The following is a 22650-nucleotide window of genomic DNA, read 5'->3' on the forward strand; positions in this document are numbered from 1 at the left end:
ATTAGTATAAACCATGCTCTCCTTAAGATGGAAAGCCATGGAATAAACTCCAGTTTGTCCATTTTCTATATTGCTCAGACCTATTGCAGGACAAGCAAGAGATATTACTGATGTACTACGCACACACTGAGGTGGGCTCCCTCAGCTCACAACATCATTCTGTCTGCGGCATAAAAGAAGGGACAATGGAGGAAACATTCTGTTGTCCAGTTGTCCACTAGTACAGGGTCCTCACTGTCATGTGAAACTGCCTTCCTATAGCTTAAACCTGCATCATAGACAAACTGCTATTAGAAGAGCTATGTGCCCACAGTAGGAAATCACGTCTTTTCTTTTTCTCAAAACAGTAGTTTTGAAAACCATAACAGTCCCTTTCACTGTTTTCAAGAGCATCCATTATGCATTTGCTAACAAAGCCTCTGTTTCCATCAGCTTACAGGCTAAGGAGAAGGAAAGAAGTAAGTAATGAGAAGACAGCAGGTATCTCTTATCCGTTCTCTACCTCATCTGATTGTAGAGACAGTAAGAGGACAGTTTTCATGTTAGATCATTTTCAAGCATGTCCCTCTGTTCACTGCAGATTTAACAAAAGGAATCGGCCTTTCCTATCCTTCCTTTATTGATATATGTAGTTAGTTGGGTTGGGGCAGGAGGCTGAAGAAAGGAAGATATTCCTTTTTCTAGCTGTATCTCCAGAACTATTAACTACTCATGCAGAAACTATTACCTCATTTTTTTGTTGAGGCTATGAAAAAAAGTTCAGACTTCATCTTAAAAACCTCCTGTGGCATGAAGCAGGACCTTCCTTAATTGCCTAATTTTGTCCACACAAATTGAGTTGGCAACAAATGTAGATAATAGCCCAACCTTGCAAACATACCCATTTATGAATGAGGCAAATATTTGTTTTGCAGTTTGCTACCATCTTGGTAAGAGGATAACTCAAAAATATTTTCTCATATGGAGAAAAAACTGCGTGAGAGGACACATAAAAATAATGTTTCCAAAACTGCTAGTATATTCAGCAACTACAAACCAAATGACACTTAGAACGTGAGAAGTTTTTATCTTTTTTAGATGAACTCAATCACCAACAGCCTACCTTAGCATATGAGGAACAAAAGTCATTAGATACTCTTTTTCATCTATTATTTTAGCACTTTTTTGCCCTTTCAGAATAGAGGAAGTTTATCAAGAAAATTTAACTGGTTTTAACTTGTTAGAATATTGCAAGATGAGATGCTGGCAGACAGACATTTTTAAAACTATCTTGTCCAATAAAATCTTGTCAATAGACAAGAGGTCCAACTTAGTATTGAACACTACTGTTGCTTGAATTCCTCCAACACACACACACCTACTGTATGCAAGGCCATGAAGTCTAATCATGGCCTTAAAATAAGAAATAGGAACAGGATCTTTCCAGTCAGGAGATTAAAAAATGTCATCAAACCAGGGGCCAGCAAAGACAGCACAAAAACAAGAATAGGTAAAGAAAACCATGCAACTCATAGGTGATCATAAATTACCAAACCTGGCTTGCTTGGATGGCAGCAGCTGTTGATGGGTCTTACATACAATATAATAGAAAGCATACCTCCATTCCCCATTTCCTCTCCTCCATCCTCCTATCACACACATATGCATCCCAAACTGTGAACACAAGCCACTATACGTTTCAGCCCTAGAATCAAAATCATACAACCGTGCTTTCCTCTAATTCCACTCAGGCTCCAAGCTGTGTCTCTCACTATGTGTTGGTCTTACTCGTGCACCCCAACCTGAAGGTGCTGCTTCCACTACTGGTTGGTTGCTGTACCTTGGCAGGATGAGGACCTGGGGGTCCAGCTACAAAAAGCAGCAAGGTACTGGTGGTAATGCCAGCGTGGATTTGGCTGCATGCTTCCAGGCACATCTGCTGCTGCTGTGTACCATTTTGAAGGAGCTTGCAGCTTGGGGTTTGGGAAAACCTGAAATAATCTTCAAGTCTGCACGCCATCTACTGGGGGATTTTTTGTGTAATGGCATACGTTTCGAAGGATCTTTTGTCTTAACAGTATAAATTAGCAGTAACTCCTTTATTGGCAATGGTATCCCCACAAAGAATGTTACTGCATGATAGAAAATTTCAGTATTCTGCCTGTCATTAAACACCACTTCATGGCCCAGGCTAGGAAGGGACGATGTAGCCCTGCTGAAGCCTGAAGTGTTACCCAGTATTTGCAGAGCACATAGATTTGACGCTTTATTAGAAACTGAGCTAATTCTGTGAGAGTTTTCCCAGTAACTTTATTAAGGGTGAATTTGCAGCCTTGGCAAAATACAATAGGGGCATTTAACTTCAGTACTGAATTATCTGATTATCTTGTAAGAATCTAGTGAGATTTGCACCAACAGGAAAACTGTGATGACACCAGAACTCCCAGCAACACACAATGCCTGATAATATTTGCTAATATTCTGCCCTCCTACAATGACACTGGCTAGAAGAAAATAACGTAGCCAATGAGAGTTGGCACTATCTTGCTAAAGGAAACTAACATTGGGTCACATTCAGCACTCTTATTAGCATAAATCTTGATTGTATCCAATAAAGTCTAAGCAATTTATTAAAGATTAAACAAAACAAAAATATTATATGAAGATTACTAGGCTAAATCTCAGATAAGTGTAGCTTTCCACTACATGTTAGTCACTGACATAGCAGATTGGCAAAGAAATACTGAACCCTCTTTTAAGAAAAATCACACTGTGCTTTAAGTTTCATTTCTATGTTGGTGAAACTAGAGAAAGGGAACTTAGGTAATTTTGCAGCCTTCTGATTTTTCATAAAACACTTCACTTAAAAAGAATATGTGAAAGCATATCTTCCTTATCTATTAGTCTGTGCAAATTCTTCTGGAGAAACAAAAATGTTACTGGCCTGACTCTCTCAACATACAAGCAAAGAGAAACTTCTCTTTTTTCATCTTCACAGTAAACAGAACTCAAGTGGAAGAAACATTGAAATGTAAAATTTTCCCTTACCATTTACCTACCATTCCCTTACACACAAGTAAGCAACTTTTACGATGATATTTAAATCCTGAATACAAACTGTACCTTTATTCAAATGTCTCCAGTTTCATTAAAATATATTAAAACATTGTAAATTGCACATTAAGCAAATAAGTCATAAAAAGCAGCAATATTAAAAAGTAGGTGCACCGACAGAAGTGATGTCAGTGTTTTAAAAGATCTTCTTTCTGTTGTACAGCATGTGAATGATCAGTGTACTTCACAAAAAAATTAAAACAAGTTTCTTTATTCCAGGAATTTTTAGTACAAAATCAGAAGCAGAATGAGCAGAATCACACATTAGTGCAGAATCATACATTAGTACAGAATCGCAATGGAAAGCAGCAGCTAGAGAGGTCTGACAGCACCAGAATGTCTTGATTTGGTCAGATCAGGGTTTTGCAAATGTATGTGCTGATGAGGCACACTATCTGCATGTGTCATGTCAGAAACCTACCAACATTTGCAGGATCTGGGCCAATATTCTGTCTTCTACTTACTGTATTTTTTTATTTGGTTAGGATTAGACTTTGTTTCCGAAAGGATAAATGTTTGCTCAAGGAAAAATGTTTTTTCAAAATGCTTTTAAATCCTGCTATTTACCTGTTTATTTTTGTTTCCAGTGTGTCCAGCTGAGTGTAGTCGAAAACTCCACAAAGTACCTACATAATTGTTGTCATGAGCGGCTGTCCTTCTATATACATATAAGAAAAAAGAGATAATTTAACAGAAATAATTAAACACAGATGATAAGGAAGAATAAATTAAGTGTACATAGACAGAGTATGCAAATCACACCGAAGTTATGCCTCTGCTTACCAGTTTCTATTCTGAGATATACATGGGACTGTTCAGCAGCCACTAAACTGATTGCTAAACCGAGTTTAATTTCTCCTTCCTTTCTCCTTTACAGGTTAACTGTCATTCCAAAAAATCTGGCATCATTGCACTAATTTGCAACAACTCCCCTCTCTCTGACACTAACTATGCTGTACTATGCAGACTAGTCACAACTGACAGGAACCTCCTACTCCAGCAGCCATGACTCTTGAAGACTGTTGTATTCTACAAAACGCTGGTAACATTGAAAGACTTGCAGTGTTCTTCTCCTGTTATTTTAATCAGATCATGCTTTCACTGGTTCTCCTATTGCTACTGTATCAGGTATCAATAACTTGTAATATCTTGCAACGCTTTTCAGTGCATCCTCTTCCTTATTTTCATGGCTCTTACAGCCTTATTCCTCAATTTCCCACAAAGAGTAACAGCCTTAATACTTTTATCCATAGTCAAAAACAGTCGAAAACAAACTGGTTTGCTTGCATTGAGACCTTCAGAGTGAGGGCAGTGGCACTGCTAAATCTGGGGAGAGACTAGCTTATTTCAGTTACAGCCAAAATCCACTTAAAGTTATAATTAAACATGACTTCCTGGTATCCGTCAAGATATCACTGCTTTCTGATGTTGTATGTTTGGTCTACAAATGTCCTAAAATAAAACATTCCAATTGTGCCACATGGGTTTAAGTCTGCTACGTTCATCTTAGCTGCCACCACAATAAAATATGCAGGTTGTACATTTAATTCCATAAAGTAAGCTGTATTGCACAGTTCAGTAGAAACTCAAAGACAGTTCATACTTAAAGTTTATATTCAAACATTAGAATTATGTTGTAAAGAAATGAGGGGGGGGGGAAACACAGAAACCACAGTATTTATTTTAAGTAATTTTGTTCAAAAGAAAAATAATGAACAGTGTCATGTGAACTATTTATACAAAAAAGAGAAGAACAGCTTAAAGAGCCAGGACATTGGTTTCCTCAACCTCTTTTTTTCCCCCAACACCAGATGTCTCACTGACATGTAAATGAAATTTCAGTACTACAACTAGTCTGATTTTTCAAAGACAACTTACAGCCTTTTACATGCTCTGTTATACTAAGCTGCCAGTTCCCTTTCCAATTAATTTTGCCTTGCCTTCCCCTACAGCTTTCCTGCAGTGAAAATCTTCAAGATTTTCCTTAAATAATCTCTTTAAAATAGTACTACTAAAAAATTGAGCAGGACAGCAGAAGCATAACTTTCAGAAGTTATAGGCAGAGATTTAGGTTTTAAAAACAGATAACAACAACAAAAAGTTTTTCCTACATAAAAACAGCCAATTTGAAAACAGGATGCATCACACAAGAGGATGACCTGACTGGCTGAAACAAGAATGCAAGATGTGTTTTACCATGCATTAGTCCTAAAACTCTACAAATCGACTGACTAGATACTTATAGTCAGTAATGAATGGATCGGATTTACTGCCTTCCATAGTTACAGGAAACAGAAAGTTGACAACTGATTCTTATCTGCTATCCTTATTTACTTGTAAGTCTGGCACTCTGCTAAACTCACAAGTTCATGCTCATTCCTCTGCTAACGCACCACAGAACTGGCAGATGTATAATGTCGTCCAACATGAGTTACTTGAACTACAAACAAGGCTAAAAAATGCATTTCTCTTGCAAATCCAGATTTTAATAATTAGCTTTTGAGCTTTCCTTATTATCTAAGACAATCATGTAGCTATGGGTATTTATGTTAGAATCCATATTGTTCTCTCTCCAAGAACAAGCTGATGACTGGATTTTTACATGTTTGTTGTAATAAGAATGCATAAAATAATAATTATTTAGTCAGAATGGATTATCACTAAGTATCATTATCATTAAAGGAACTTTTTAACCTATGCAAATTTCCCCAAACTAAGGTGAAAGTTAAAAAAAAGTCAGATGGTTCTTAAATGTACATTTTATTAGGACATGAAAACCCAAATTGGGACCAAGGCTGACTTGTGCTGGGCATTACAAAATAAAAATTCAGTGCTTGTCTAGGCACAAATAAGACTACAGGCAAGAACAGGAACACAAAGTCAAGCAATTTAGCACATTTAGTAAGCAGTTAAGTAATTCACCTTAACACATGAATAACTGTAAGAAGATTCAAGGACAAACAATAAGGGTATTTACTGCCAAACAAATAAACAAACAAACGAGATTAAGCAAAACCTATTTCCAGATATCAGTCTGTTCTCAAGCCCGTGTTACTGGACTTCACAGATAGAGCAGAGAACCAGGACACCTGGATTTTGAGCAGTGCCTTGTGCCTCACCTTCCCCCAGTATTAAGTTATATTTACATATTTTGACATGAAGAGATGGAAGATGTCATGTTAACTCAACCTATGGTCCATAACAGCTAGAAAGTTTGCAAGACATTAAAAAAAAACAAATAAATATCATGTCTTATACACATACAATTCTACTCAGCACAGCAACGGAAAACAGAGCATATTAACATTCAGATTTTAGCTTAATTTCGATCATGAACAACGGTCAGGACACCAACCCCGCACAAGGCTTTCCACAGAAAGATCAAATACGAAAATCCTCACAAAAATTGGGCACGCCCCTTCCCCTCCCCCCAGCCATGGCCTTCCAAGGTGATCCTCGGGGTCCCATCCTCCAGCTGGCTGAAGGACAGCGAGTGCTGTTACCCCACCGATCACGTCCGACCTAACTTCGATTCTGTAGTCAGCTGCACTTCGTGACAGTCGACATACCGCACCTTGTAGCGGCCGCTCTCCCACGGGGCAAGCCAAACAGCTAGCCAAGACGTACGTGCTGGCCAGATGCTCTCAGCATCTCACCCGGGGGCCGCATTGGGTGAGAATCTGCACTTTTCTTTAACCTGAGACCGGCCTTGGAAGCAGTAATAAGCAGAAGGCTGCCGACATCTGCACGGGGACGCTCCGCTACCTCTAGCCCGCCCCCCACCCCCTGAGGCACTGCGCCCCCGCCCGCGAGGCGGGGCGGCGGCCGTTGCCACCCCGATAACGGACACGGCGCGCGGCCCCGCCCCGCCCCGCCCCGCCCGCGGGCGGTGCCAGGCCGCACGCGCCCGGCGCCGACGCCCCGCGGCCCCGAGCCGCCACCCGCAACTGCCGGCAGGGCGCAGGCGCAGCCGCTGCTCCGGCCGCCCCGAGGCGACCACCTCCTTGCTGCGCATGCGCGGCAGCAGGGCGGCCAGGCGCCGCCGCCGCGACGGGAAAAGCGCATGCGCGCCTGGGGGAAAGCCGCGGGAGGGGGTGTGTGAGCAGAAGGAGGCGGTGCCGTCGGTGGCGCGCGCGTGCGCGGTTGGTGGCGTGCGCGGCGCGGTGGGGGGTGGGGGGCGGACGGCGGCGGGTCGCGCTGCGGCCGTTGGGGCCGAGGAGGCGGCGGCGGCTACGGAGGAGGGCGGCCCGCGCGGGGGAGCGGGACTTCTCCGCCTGGCGCCGCCACAGCGGCCGCCCCGCGTCCCTGCCCCGCCGCGGCGGCCTGCTCTCATGGAGGACGAAGACTGCCCTGACCTGATCCCGATTGACTCCGGCGGCGCGGGGGGAGCCCAGGCCGGCGCCAGCGCGAGGATCCCGGTGACCATCATCACGGGCTACCTGGGTGAGGAGCAGCCTGCCCCCGTGCCCGCCGGCTGGGTGGCGCGGGGAAGCCCGTCGGCGCTAGGCTGCGCCGGCAGGTCCTGCAGCGGCCCCCCCTCACGGAGTCGGGCGACTGGGCGAGCCCCTGCCGGCTGGCACGGCGCGATGTCCCCCGGCACTCGCTGTAAATGCGGTTCCCGTCGTAATGTACCTGCGGAACCGTTTTGAATAGCTGCGTAAGATCCCGTTCCTACTTCTGCGAGCGTGTTTTCAGGGTCCCCTCTGTGCTATTCGTGTTTGGCAGATCAGATTTTGTCAGACTGCGGTGTAATAGGTTTGCCTCAATTAAATGCAGGCTCGGTTGCAGTCCTATAAACGAAAGCTTTGACTTCTCACTCTTAAACCAATGCGGTTATTTGGAGCTTTAAGTAAAACTGTAAATGTAAAGACCAAGTTAAATCTCAGGTGGCCCATACCATTCCAGACTTCTTAATAACTTCGTACTACATCATACTCCTTCAAAAAACCTAGGGGCAGGGAAGGAAGTTTAGAGTTGTGTTACTGAGTTCCCCTAGTTGTGTTCTTCTATTATAGGAGTTGTGAACACTTTGCTTAGTGTGCAGTGATTACTGATGATGAAAGAATTGCTCAGAAAGGGCCATGGGAAGGAGAAACATAAATGTTCCTTTTCTTGCAATGGTTCTGGCTTTATAGTTTGGTCGCCGGAATGATTTTTAAAGAGAAAAGTAAAAACAAAAAACAAAAAATCCAGAAAAAGGCTGCCTGACAGGTAAGGAACTGGGTAAGTGTCTCAGATACTAGCACTTAATGAGTGGAGATCTGTGGGTCTTTTAAAGCTGAGGTTTAATGTGCTAAGAGTTCAGTGGATTTACTTTCAAATGTCTCTGCAAATCACTTATTTTTTACAGGGTTATAATAGAATACAGGATATAAAAAAGGAAACTCATGTTTTCTGAAGGGAACAGATTTGTCTAGAGCATGCATATCCATAAAATTATGGTTTTTTTATTTGAATATTTATTCTTCTCTTTTGTACAGTTTAATAGAAATACGGTCTATCTTCTAGGTGCTGGGAAAACAACTCTTCTAAATTACATATTGACAGAGCAACATAGTAAAAGAATAGCAGTTATACTAAATGAGTTTGGAGAAGGTATGTAAACTTGCATAAATGTTTCTTTAGAAGTAAAATGCCAAATATTATATCTTTGTCCTGTTAAGTGTCTGGAAATTAAGAACTCTGTGGTTTTAAATCCATTACTTTAGTGATAGTCCTACCACATAGTTTTCAGAAAGGCAGAATGTCTGGTGGCTGGTGTTCAAAAAATAATGTTATGCATTAATCTGTTTTGTCTTGTACATAAACGTGATCTCTCAGAGTAAAGTAAATGAACATATACTACATGAAGTGCTCTACCTGCGTATGACCTACTTAGTTTCAAGCAGATGAGTATTAAAATCTTGGTAGATGATTTTTTTTTCTTTTTCCCCTTCCTCTCTTTTACTTGTAGATCACAAATTGTCTTAGACAAAGAAAATGAGGGAGTTGCATACTTGGTCTCTGTGGTGCTTTGTCCTCTTTCCTTGCCTATGCAGGATTTTTAGCTGTCAGGACTATGATTTCATATCAGTGCTCTGGTCAGTGTCATTTACAATTTGTGCTGTGTTTTGACTTGGAATAAAGATGACAAAGATGAAGTATGGTACCCTTCTGGCCATGAAGCGTGAAATAAAATGTGTATCCAATGTGTACGCTTTTGATATGGAGATAGAAGCTGATTTCCCTTTCTTTTAGCAATGTTTGGGTCAGTTATGCTGGCTTTTCGTCCTGTGGGTTTTGTTCTTTGTAGAACGAACCAGGCTTTGGTTTTTAAATGTTCCATAAAATGGAAAATACTGATTTCTGAAGAACATTTCTGAAAATGTAGTCTCAGAAAATACAATATAATCCAAGAAGAGAAATTTATACCTGCTTGAATCTTTCATACCTCTTTTTCAAGCATTCTTACATATGTTTGTAGGTTAAAATTATGGTATTCCTTATATTTCTAGGGAGTGCCCTGGAGAAGTCTCTGGCAATCAGTCAAGGGGGAGAACTCTATGAAGAATGGCTGGAGCTCAGAAATGGTTGCCTGTGCTGTTCAGTAAAGTAAGGAAGGAATATTACCTAAAGTTGTTACAACAGGTTTGGGGGAAATTGACAAAAGGAGAGGGCATCCAGTGCTTGAGTCTTAAAACTGATGTCAGTATTGATTGTGGTTTCTTTAGTCAGGTAAAACAAGATTTGGAATTTGTGAGATTGAAATTCGTTTCTTTTTGCTGCGTTACTGGATTTGGACTTAATGTCTTCCAGAAAAGTGATCTAAATATTAATCTAAACACCAACTGGATATTTTAGGGTTTAAAGCACTCCCATTTCTTTTAATATTACTCCCTTTTATTTGTAGAGTTAAACATCCAGGGAAGTTGGAACTAGGACTAAAGTGACCTAATTGGTGGGCTAAATAGTTCTTCTGTATTTCTTACTCTGTATTTTGGTTAATGCTGGAATGTTTTATACCTCAGAAAGTGCAGAGACAGAGAGAGCCTCTGATGAAGAGACTAGTGAAACATGATATTCCAAATCATAAGCTGAGGGCCATGCTAAAAAATAAGTGCGTCTGTGTCATGTTGTTTTCTTTGTTTGGATACTAAATAGTTTGTGGTCAGTTTTTAAGAAAGGTGCCTATTTGTTCTGAAAACTTGGAAGGCATGGTTGCGTGCCCTTTCTGTTGGGATAGTGCATGGAAGACAGAAGACCCTATTGCATTGTGCTCTAGTAGGATGTAACAAATTCTGCCATTACTGCTATGCTTGAACATTGGTTTCTTATGTAAAATGCAGTAGATTCTTGCTTCAGGCTGACTTCATTTACTGAGATTTAAGTAAATGAGACATGCTGTTATTTTGCTGGTGACGGGGGAGGAGGGGGAAATATACAAAAGCATGGTTCAGTCCTGTTTCCCCCCTCCCCCCCTCTTTTTTTTTAATCTCAGCTGCCAAATCAAAAAGTCACTTAATCACAGTTCTACTTTACACATTTATTGTGTGTTTGGGGAGTAGACAAATACTATTTTCAGACAAAAATAAAATAGAAAAATTACAGCTTTTCTAATACTAGAGTAGCAGCTTAATGACTGAATTTTTTGTGTACATTATGAGTCCTGATTCAGATCTTTGCTTTGATGATTACACTGCCACTGTCTTCTGCATCAGAAGATACACATCTATATGTGTTTTAGCTTCTCTTCCATGTTCTCAGGTTTAATTTTTTCTTCTTACAGGGACAATGGTGTGAAGGCTATTGAGAATCTGATGCAAAAGAGAGGAAAATTTGACTATATATTGTTAGAAACAACTGGTCTGGCAGATCCAGGTAGTCTGCATTACGCATGTTTTTCATAACCATGATAATTATTCTGTTTTTATGAAAGGCTTATTTGCTCACCAGTCAGTTCCCTTTATATGAAATGTATTATAAAGTAGTGGGTGTGTGCTTGTATGTACAGCTGTATAGACTGAAGCTGAATTAGTTAAGGAATTTGGTGAATGGGCAGGCTTTTTTCTGGAACAGAGATGACCCTAAAGTTAAACAGAAATCCAGTTAAAATATATTTCTGTCAAAGAAGTAACTTGTAAGCCTTGCTGAGAAGTATTTCTGAGAAGACAGTAGGCATGGAGAAATGTACTCTAAAACTGGTAGCTTTGAATAGTTTTTTATTGTTTTACATTGCTCCTTTCAAACAGTAAATTTGTAGCATCTAATGTACTGTTATGTTGGTTGTCCTAGGCCTTGCATTTTGTGAAGGCATAAAATATGCTGCCAAAGATATGAATATATTGCTGTGGTGTACACAGACCAATAATAGATCTTAGAATTTTTTTGGTTTAGTGATATTTATTATAGAAAGGTGTGTAAGTGCAGGTTCACAGTAGTAATAACTATCTAAATCAGTCTTTTCTGTATCAATTAAAAATCTGTTGTTGACTAAGAAAGTGAAGGAAATTCTTACTGGTAATTCAGTTGTTTCTCATTGAAGGAGACAGACACTTTCCAGCTCAAAGCTAAATAGTTGTCATGGTAAAGTAATTTTCTTTAAAAGAAAAGACATTGATTTGGCCTGTGTTACACACAAATCCTATTTCAGTCAAATTGGAAAACTATTAAGCTTTTGGGGGAAAAATCAATAGATATCAGAAAACCATTAGATCTTGTGGCCCTTGCTATATCTTGCATAAGTAAGCACTGTAAACACCTGGCATATTTTGGTGTTGATACAGAGTGGTGCCTGGGGGACTGCATCTTGCAGGTCAGGTGGACAACTTTAGACATTAGAATTAGTTCAGTTATTGTTTTTACTATGTGTTTGATTCCTTTAGACAGCCCTGTCAGCAAATAAGAATGGGATATTTTGAAAAATAAGACACCATCTCTGCTCTCAGCTCCTCCTTTGCTTCATATTGTGGCAGTGATGCATGTTAAATCAGTTCCTTTAAAAATAAATAACGATTTTTTGATGAATGTGCAGCACACATCCTACAGTTGGTAGGATCCATTTTATAGGGCCTTTTTAGTAGAAACAAGAGTACCATACTCCCAATTTGTCCTCAGAAAGAACATACCTATTACACAGGTAGCAGGTTCTTACATTTCCATTGTCAGTTTTCGTTTCCAGAATGTCTGTTACATGCCAGTGCAAAGCATTATTTTTGTCAAACTTCTGCAAGAACTATCATTGTGGAACTGTCTTACTTAAATGTAAGCGTGTTTGTGCAAAAGAACAAAATATTTCTGTTCATGTATCTCTGTCTATATACTCTCATTCATGGGTTTCCAAGTTCTTTCTAAACTGTGGTCCCAATTATCTAAATATTTGTGGATTCCTTTCCTCAAGATTAATCTTGAATGCCTGCCAGTTTAGTATGTTCCATTTTTACATTCTCAGGATATCCATACAGAAGGATAACTGACCGTACAAAGGATACCATGTATTTCATCACTCCAGAAGCTTCTGCCCTAGCAGCAGCTAATGAGGCCTAGCATGTAAAAATAACTATAATCATAGAATGTTTCAGGTTGGAAGGGACCTTGATAGTTCTCTAGTCCAGTCCTCCTGCCCAAAGCACAGTCAGCTATGAGATCAGAGTAGGTTGCTTAGGGCTTTATCCGGTTGGATTATGAAAGCCTCCAAGCACGAACATGACACAACCTGTCCAGGCAACCTGTTCTGCTGTCTGTCTTTTCATAATGAAAAACACATTTTCCTCAGATACAGTTTGTACCTATTCTTTCAACTTATTACCATTGTCTCTCATCCTCCCACCACACACCACTGTGAAAAGCCTGACTCCAGCTTCACGATAATCTTCGCATAGCACTGAGGTCTGCTGTTAAGTCCCCCTGAAGCTATCCCTTTTCCACCTTGAGCAAGTCCAGTTCCCTCTGCCTGCCTTTGTAGGCCTTGTGCTCCAGTCTCCAGCCTTCTTGGTAGCTCTCTGCTGAACTTGCTTCAGTTTATTGGCAAGTTTCCTGTATTGGGAGACCCCAAACTGGGCACAATATCTAGATGTCACTTCTTGAGTCCTCAGTAGAGGAGGAAAACCTCTCCCCTCACTCTTGGAGCTGTGCTTCTGTTTACACAGCTGAGTATGCTGTTGCTTCCCAGGGCACGTGGCAGGCCCAGGCTCATCTTTTTGTCCGCCAGAGACTTCTCAGCAGAGCTGCTTCCCCAGCCAGTCTGTCTGCAGCCTGTGTTGTTGTTAGGGCTCTTCTTTCCAAGAGACAGAACTCGGCATTTGCCCTCACTGAATTTCATCAGATTCCTGTCAGCCAGTTCCTCCCACCTGTCCAGGTCCCTCTGAATGGCAGCCCTGCCCTCAAGCATATCAACTGATTTCCCACCTCCCCTGCCACGTTTGGTATCATCTGCAAATTTGATGCGAGTTCCCTCCCTTCCCTCCTGTGGATCCCTAAAAAGATGTTGAATGGGACAGATTCCATGATAGACCCCTGTGGTACCCTACTTTTTACCAGCAGTTGTTTAGGGTATGACCCATTAACCGTGACCCTCAGAGCCTGACTATCCAACCAGTCTTTTGCCCATCCAACTCTCCTGCCCTACCATCCAGGCTGCAATGTCCCAGCTTGGGTACAAGAATATTATGGAAGAGGGTTATGAAAGCCTTCCTAGAGTTGAGGTAAATGACATCTACTGCTCTCCCCTTACCCACGAGTCATCTTTTCACAGAAGGCCAGGTGTGATTTACCCTTGCTAAATCTGTGCTGCTTGTTCCTGAGCGCTGTCTTCTCTTTCACATGTGTTCCAGGAAAATTCAGTTTGTGATATTCTCAGGGATCAAAGTGAGGCTAACTGGCCTTTAGTTTCCTAGATTGTCCTCTTGGCCTTTGCTGAAGCTAGGTGCAATATTTGCCTTTCCCCAGGCCTTGGAGACCTCCGCTAATCTCCACATTTTAAAGATAGTAGAGAGTAGCCTTGCAAGGACATTGGCCAGCTCTCTCAGCACTCTTCTATGCTGCCTTTCTGGTTTCATGGACTTGTAGAGATTAAGTTTTTCTGAAGTAATCCCTGATTCAATCAACATTCACTACTCGTGGTTCATCTCTGTATCGTTATGAGTTCATTTTATAATCATAGAAAACTACTGTAAAAAGAGAGACTGTAGTTACCTGAGTCTGAATTTGCAAAGGAATTACTATTTATATCTTAAAGTATGATGTGTATTTTAATTTAAACAGTATGGTATGTTTATTTCATTGATAAATACTTAAGATGTCAGAAAAAATATGTTCACACTGACTGAACAAAATATTTGTGATACCCCTTCGTACCCATAACATCTTGGAAAAATAGCCACCGCAGTATTACATTGCATAAGAAATAATGTTAATTTAAAAAAAATCATAGATTTTCTTGTTGAAAAAAGTTAATACTGTGAAACTGTGGTGAAAATTGTGTCCAGTTCTGTCCATTTTCCCCTATTCTGTGAATATTTAAAATTGTTAAGTATGAGAGGGAACCGTATCAGTAAGTGGAACTATCATAACATTTTGCTTAGGGGTTTATATCTGATTAGTTGTTATAGATTTGCTTTGCCAGTTTAATACTAGTTTGCAAGATGAACCCACACTAAAGATTCATATGAGATGAATGAACAAAGAAGGAGAGAAAAGGAGAGGCTGTCCAGTTTTATGGAAAGCAGTATGCAAGTGAAGGATGAGGAGTACATAAATCTCTTTAGAATTGAAGGAGCTCTGTGAGAAGTATAGAAATGACAGGTGGTTGATATCACTGAGATAAGGTAATTTAGACAACTTATTTGCATCTGGAATTGTGAGATTTTTAAAGCTTTTCTTAATCGGAACTGTTCATGTACACACAGGTACAATGCTTTGGCAACTGTTGTTAGATCAAATGTGTGGTTGAGTATTTGACATTTATGATGCTTGATTATTTTTTTCCTCCAAGGGTTCAGAAGAGAAATAGCTTAAAATACAACACTACAAATAACTTTTCTATAAATATCTTACTGTTGATAACATAACAGAAAATGTCCATTTTGCAACTGAATGTACTGCACTTCTTAGGAGCTGTGGCCTCCATGTTCTGGGTGGATTCTGAGCTAGGAAGTGACATATATCTTGATGGTAAGACATGTGTGTCTGTTTTCCAACCTGCTCACATTCCCTTGCTGCGTTCAGTATTTGGATCATTTAGGAAGAGGCTTCGGAATATGTTTGAAAGAGATAATCTTACTTCCTGTTTTTGTCCCCCCATTTGGCCACAGAGATCCACTTGCTTATTCTGGTGCTTGTTTATCTACTTGATGACCTGATTTATTTATTTTTTTATTTTTAGTTTGCTACATTCAACAAAAAGTTGTGTGTGCTTTGCTTGATTTCATGAGCTCTCACCCTTGTTTCAGGATAGAAGGGAGATCTCGATTTATGTGGTATAAGGGAAAAAACTTAATAATAAATGTTATGAAACATTATTTACAAGTAATGTTACAGCTTGCTTTTTTTTCAGTATAATGTTTTCTAAAACATTTTCTCTTACCTGAACTTTTTTGTATTTGTCAGCAGCTGGACTCCCCTGTCTTCCCTCTTGCCTCTTCTTTGTCTTTTGTACTCTTGTTCCCTCTAACAAATAGCAGCTCATCTGGTGTGTTCCCTTAAAAATCTGTGAGCTTATTGTAATATGAACTGCCATTACATATAATTAAAGAGTATATTGAATGTTGAGGCTTTGTCTTTGGGGTTTTTAAATGTAGAAAAGAATTTACTTTTTAGCTTTGTTAAAAAAAATCCTACTAAATCTTTGGTCAGGCTATGAAACAGCCATATAGCCAAGAAAATGGTTGTGTAGGAAACAGCATCCTAATTTTCTGTGAGAGAATTGCAGATTCCTGGTCACTGGCAGTCAGAAAGACCACGTACATGAGTTAGCACCCTTAATTTGGTTCAATAACCTGTAAAAACATATCTCCTGCCAAATTGCTGCTGCCTTGAAGAAGGGAGGCATGCATCTTGTGAGAATTTCTCTTACTTGTTTTGGTAGTCTTTCTTCTACTACAGATACGAGTAATATTCAGATCCATTCAAAGCATTGAAAATTTTATAAGCAGTTGTAAATGTGATGATACTCTCACTTTAGTAGTTGCACAGGAAGTAAATAATTTGTTAACAAATTGTTAGCAGTTCTGAGCATATTTCTACTCTTTTTCTATATGTTCTCTTTCAGGTATTGTATCTGTTGTTGATGCAAAGTATGGATTGCAGGTAACACACTGTATTTGTTATATGTTTCAAAACTCTGCAACACAAGAACAGCTTTCCTGCAATAATGTTCATTCTGATGAATTAAATTTAAGAATTATTTTAATTCTTAAAGTGGATGACGATGTATTGCAGTTGCTGTGGTTCATTATAAGAATTCTTTCTTTTTTTTTGTTCTTACTGTTACGTTATGAATGCTAATGAAGAAGTACTGATGCGCAGGAGTTCCCAGGTTCTTATCAATGCAGCAGCATGTCTATTAAGAATTGTCAGGTTGCTAGACATTTGATTCCTTCTAGATCTGTTGCTTCATTGAGGTATCTTTGTTGTATTCCCAATAGGCATTTGGACTACGGTAAAACCAGTTGCAGAAAGTTGTCTTACAGACTCCTGTCATGGGTTCATGTTTCACTTGAAAGAAGTAAGGACTTCAGATACCAGATTGGCAACCAGTGAGTTAGGGCTGCAAATCAGGGGAAGATAGCTGGTGTTGTGGGAATTGTAGTGAGCAGGGAGATGAATGAGCCAGGGGACTAGGTACCATTTCACATTAAAAGAGGACTTTACTACATGGAAGTAGACAAAAGGTATTAGAGGAGTACATAAGGTGCAATGGAGGAGCAGACGTGTAGAACAGTGATGCTGAGTAAGAGTGGAAATGGTGATTATTTCAGATAATTTAAATATTTCTTTAATACTTAGTTTTAGAAATAATTATTTGCAACTTAAAAATTGATGTAGTCAGTACATCAATTATGTAGTGAATTTGCAGTCTTACGTAAGAGAAGATGTGATCATAAGAAAAGATTCCCTGTGATATAAGGATCCCATTGCTCTTTGAAAGTGTTTTTAATATCTCCATATTCTCTATTTTTACAATTTATGAAAATAAAGTGATAAAACTGAAGAATAGTGGTAAGAAAGAAAAGGGAAGCTGTCTCTTAAAATTTTATTTTGCTCAGAATATTTGTGTTTCTCATTTCAATTGAATTGTTCTAATAGCTAACTACTACCCAAAGGAGACAGTCCTGTGCTTTTGTCAGTTCCCGTTGCGCCTGCATGGAACATTCCTAAGCCTCTAACAAGCCGGTTCAGGGAGTGTAGCTGTCATGTTTTGTATGAACTTTTGCAAAGGAGTTAGTGGAAGATTGATGCGAAGGGACATAGAACGAGGCTTGCCCTTTTCATCAGGAACCAGATTTTAAATCAGCTCAACTATCACAAAAAGCCACTGCAACAGATGTGTTTTATTACTTGCAAAAATGTTATCTTTCTCCTTATGCAATGCTGATTTATTGACTTGAATCAAATACAGTTTTGTTGCACAAGACAGTACTAAATTCTTGTTAAAAAAATAAAAATTTTAAATATTTAAACTTGCAGGTAAAATGTCAGCAACAATAAAAATGTTTTGAAACATTCAGCTTTTCTATCCATTGCTATCTTTGCAGCCCAGCGAAAATTGTTACATTATTTAATCAATAAGCCTGATGTCCACCCACAATAATAGGAACTTTAAATAACTTTCACTTTGTGTAAACTGCTGGCAAACTTGTCCAGTTCCTCTGGTTGGAACGCTTGACCTCAGCAGCTGCTTGTGATTCAAAGAATTCTGAAGGCAGTACAAGTAATGACATTGGGATAATAGGCAGCAATTTAAGGATGTCATGCTTCAGAGACCCAGCCCCTCACAAGCAAAGCTGACAAATAGTACCCTGTGGCTAGCCAGCCAAATTGAAACTAGAGTGGTGATTGATATCATGGGCTGTCACTCTAATGGGATTGTCACTCAGCAATCTGAAATATTCATTTTTTAAATCAAGGGCAAGTAATTGGACAACTTGAAATGACAGTTCTCTGCTTTCAGAATTTGATATCCAGGCCACTGACATTGTTCTTTTCAGTGCACGAATCTGACAGCATTTAATTCAATAGAGTCAATAAACACAGTTACAAAAAATGGTCATGAGAGAGATTTCTTTCCAGTCATCGTGTTGTTATCCTCTGTTCAGATTGTGCACAATCAGAATATAGTTTTGACAAAAAAAGCCAAGAAAATATATCGATACAATACAATACTCTGTTTATGTTTTTTTAAAAGTCAGATAATGTTAGATGTCTGACCATTGCACTTGAAAAAAAGTTTATTGTTTGTTTATGTATTTCCCATGGCAGTTAATTCCACCTTCATTGCATATTACTGCATCTTTTAAACGAAATCAGTTTTAAAGTAGTATTGCTGTTCATTTAGAGCTGATAAATGAATGCATAGGATTGTATAACCTTCCCACATATGTAAGGTATGAGAGATGAGCTCTGATTAATGTTGCAGTATCAGTTTAAAATGTTATTGCCTCCAGGTGTCTGTGATGCTTCTCCCCTGGAGATCACAGTCCCTGCCAGCAGAGTGGGCAGAAAGTAATTTGTAGCTGTAGCTTAGCTGTTTCAATATATTCAGACTGTTGGTCAGTCGAAATTGTTTTTGAAAGTAATGCTTTAAAGTTAAGTTGCTACATCATGTGCTTCTGGTTGATGAAGGCTTTTTTTTCTCTTTCACTAATTCTTTGCAAGGGGGTTAGGTTTTGCAGACAAGTAGAGCACGAAGCTGCATGTGGCAAGATATGAAACTCCTGCAGCAAGATCAGATGCTGCCTCTTTTGTTAGTGCTCACTGTCTTTTCTGCCCAGTTATTGCTTTAATAGGCAGCAAAAACTGGTGATAGGCAAGCTCACCAAGGAGTAATTGTCTATTCTGTCTAGACCTAGAACATAAGTTATGAGTTGTTATTGTAAAGTACAGTTTGGCGTATCTTTCAGAGAAAAGGAATATGTGTTTATGTATATGAAACTCTGTACTCTAAGCCTAATCCAGCTTTAACAGTCAACATCAAACTCATTAGATAAACTACTGTACTTCGATTTTTTTGTAATGTGTTCCACTGTTATGTATGTCATGATGACTTTTTTAACTGTATAGTAAATATGAAAATTAATTAAAAATGAATATTAAAATACATTTTTCCAACTCTTTAGCACTATAATCATAAAATTCATTAAAAGGGAAAAGTTTTTATAAAAGGAATGATAAAAGTTTCTATAATTGTGAATGAATAAACCTATTTTTTCACCATCATTTTATAGAAAAATTCTAGATGGCATTTTTCTTAATTTCTTTTTGAAAAGCATATTTCAGCTGTTTTGCCTTCCTTTAATTGCAGATGAATTTGAATGTCATTAGAATATGCTTAATCCAACTGTTTTAATTTTTGTCCAGCATTTAACAGAGGAGAAGCCAGAAGGCCTCATCAATGAAGCATCTAGGTATAAAAACTGTTTTTGTGTATCGTTAACTGTTAGCTACTACGGTATAGGAAGGTCATTAGAAATGCCATCTCTGCTGGAATGAGTTTCTTAGTTTCTTTTATAAAGCCTTTCTTCTTTGCTTTTAAAATAAAGTAGATTAATGTCATGAGGCAGAAAATACACAAATGACTTCAAGCTCCGTTTGGTCTTTATATTCAAATCTGACTCTTATAATATGTTTTTAAAGAGGGATGGGATTTTATATAAATGGAGGGGAAACCACCTGTGTTGGAAAACAATGAATTGTATGTAAGGATCTATCAGATGCACAAAGTAAAAATGAAGACAGAGAAATATTTTTTGCTAGATGTGGAGCTACAATGATTAAGGATAACTGTAACAATAGAAGTCTTCATAAAGCAAAGATATGTCAAATGTCACTTTACGAAGAATATATGCAAAAGAAGTAGGGGCTTGTGGGGTTCATAAATCACCAAATACTTTGAAGTAGATGACCTCTTAAAAAAGAGTAACAGACCTCTGTAGCATGTAGGACTCACCATTTGTGTCACAGTAGAGTACCTCAAGGATAAGCCAATGCTATGGTAGTCATATTCCTTGATACTCTATTTTGATTAATGCTTGACTCTCTGTACTGACAATACTTACGTAAATTTTTTTGGTGCTGTGGGAAATACTGTATTTCTGCCTTACAGAGAAAGTATTTGTTCAAGTTGTCTTTTTTTTTCCCCCTTAATGCGTAGGCAAGTTGCATTAGCTGATCTTATAATCATCAATAAAACAGATTTGGTTTCAGGGGAAGAACTGAATAAAATCAGAACATCTGTCAGGTATGGAACTTTTGGCATGACTGTAATGCTGTACCATCTGAAAAGTTATATTTTGTTTAATTACTTCCTTCATGCTGTTAGTACAGAAATCAGATATCATTAGTCTGATATAAATCATTAGCTTAATAGGGAAAAAGAGACTGCCCCTTTCTAAAGGCATTTGAATACATTAATGTTCTTCCACAATCTTAACTCTTTGCATGTATAAGTAAGATTTGTTATTATCTACTAAGTGCAGGACTTCAAGTTTTCATGTTCTTTTATATTTAGAGCAACAGTTCATATTTTGCTGAAGTAACCATCGGAAAAAAAATTGCTAGTACATACGAGTTCATTAGGAAATACAGAGCAATATGGAAGAGGTACCAAATAATTACGGCTTGGGTGTAAATAAACCAATGTCCTGAAACAAAACAGTAATCAAAAGCATGTCCCACCTTTCTGTCTCAATACCATGACAATTAAAATGAAACATTAGAATTAGGAAATACATTAGAATTCAAACCTCTAATACAGTAGTAAATAATTAAAGTAAAAAGGCTTCGATCAGCCGGTGGATATTGGGGAGGAGTCTTGTTTAGGCAAACTCTATTCCCAATGCTAGTATTTTGCTGTCAGAGCTTGTGAAGTTTCCTAACCTTTACCTAGAATATGAAAAAGTCACAAAATTGAAGCTTGCTGGGATGTCTGTTCAGTTTTTCAGCAAGTTAAGAAGAGAGTTGAGATTTTTGTTGTGCTATTTCTGAAGCTACTTTCCATTACCTAAATTATTTAATCAAGACATTACAGTTGCGGTTGTATCTAACTTCTCATTTTTCCATTGCATTTCAGGTCAATAAATGGATTTGTCAAAATTATAGAAACACAAAGATCAAGGTATTAAATTGGCCAGTATTACTAGGTACCATGTCTTGATTCTTTCATGACAAATTTTAATATACTGTTAGATCTGTTCACTTATAGGAAAACTACTGAATTAAAAATATTTAAGTCAAGATCTATTTTACTATTGAGTACTTAGGATAAAGCTAATTTTAAAAAAGGTTAAAACGTTTGGGTTTTTTTGGTTGTATTTTTCTTGATTACTGTTCACATCCTTCTCCCCAGAATAAAACTTAAAATTCACTGTTGTGAATTTTAGTGTAGCTTAGTTTACAGAGCTTATCGTTAGTGTTTTTTATTTGATATTGCTATGTAATCATAAGTATTTCTCATTTGCAAGAAAAGTGGGTTTTACAAAAGCTTAGGTCTTTGTTCTTGGGTGTTAGTTTTTCAAAACCTGCATTTTGTTTATGAATGAATATGCCTTTTAATGATTAAAATTACATTTTGATAAAGTTTCCACTCATGGAGTGAGACAATCAGTGAGCTCCTGAAAAATGCTAATATAGATACAGTTTAATTGGCTTCAGTATATTTCAGAAATGTAGCGTATTTTCAAGGGAGTGTCTTAGGTAGAAATTTGAAGTTACTCTCATAACTCGTTAACGAGATCTTGTAAATAAAGAGTATAAAGGCTTGCAAGGCCATGTGGTATCAGAGCTAATCGCTGATCACATATGCACTGTAGCAGTTTTGTTTGCTAAGTCAGCTTAATGATTTGTCTCCTGATGGCTACTGCAAAAAATTGCTCCTACAAAATGACTTTGAAAGCAGTCGTGGGAGTTTGTAGAAGGAAAAGTAATGGTATTGTTCTTGCTGTTTTTCACTGAAAGTCGTGACTCAGATTTCTTGTTTAACAAAGTCGTACTCTTTGGAGATGCTTTTCCCGGGAATCTTAGAGGAAAAGAAGAGGAAAAGCAGTGTATCTCTCAAACTGCTTGTACTGATTTGTGTGCTGTTAAATGAATCGTTTGACTACAATGTGATAAAAGCACACTATACTCCTGTAATACACAATTTAGACGTTAAGTCATTTCTGTAAGTATTAAAATAGGTTTATTTATCAATCGCCAGATATATAGTAGACACAGTCCTAATAAAAGATGCTTAGCTTTCTAAAGTTATTGTCAAATGCAGTTTGAAAGTGTGGAGAGAAATATTTGCTGATGCTGGCTGAGCAGATGAGACTAGCAAGTGCCAGTGTAAAACATGTATTTTGTTTGGTAACAACCCAGAATTTTGAG

At 38.5% G+C, this 22650-nt stretch overlaps 1 protein-coding gene across 1 annotated transcript in view; it reads left to right on the forward strand.

The window, feature by feature from the left end:
* The first annotated feature begins 7176 nt into the window (after positions 1-7176).
* LOC112983416 (zinc-regulated GTPase metalloprotein activator 1A-like) overlaps positions 7177-22650 on the forward strand; it is a 30283-nt gene continuing 14809 nt past the window's right edge. The window contains 9 exon segments of the mRNA XM_026100522.2: positions 7177-7536; positions 8602-8688; positions 9588-9684; positions 10859-10950; positions 15181-15240; positions 16337-16374; positions 19645-19691; positions 20438-20524; positions 21356-21400. Of these exon segments, the coding sequence (XP_025956307.2) occupies positions 7425-7536; positions 8602-8688; positions 9588-9684; positions 10859-10950; positions 15181-15240; positions 16337-16374; positions 19645-19691; positions 20438-20524; positions 21356-21400 (665 nt within the window). The 5' untranslated portion in view covers positions 7177-7424.

Source organism: Dromaius novaehollandiae, chromosome Z (assembly GCF_036370855.1).
Source record: "Dromaius novaehollandiae isolate bDroNov1 chromosome Z, bDroNov1.hap1, whole genome shotgun sequence".
Lineage (NCBI taxonomy): Eukaryota > Metazoa > Chordata > Aves > Casuariiformes > Dromaiidae > Dromaius > Dromaius novaehollandiae.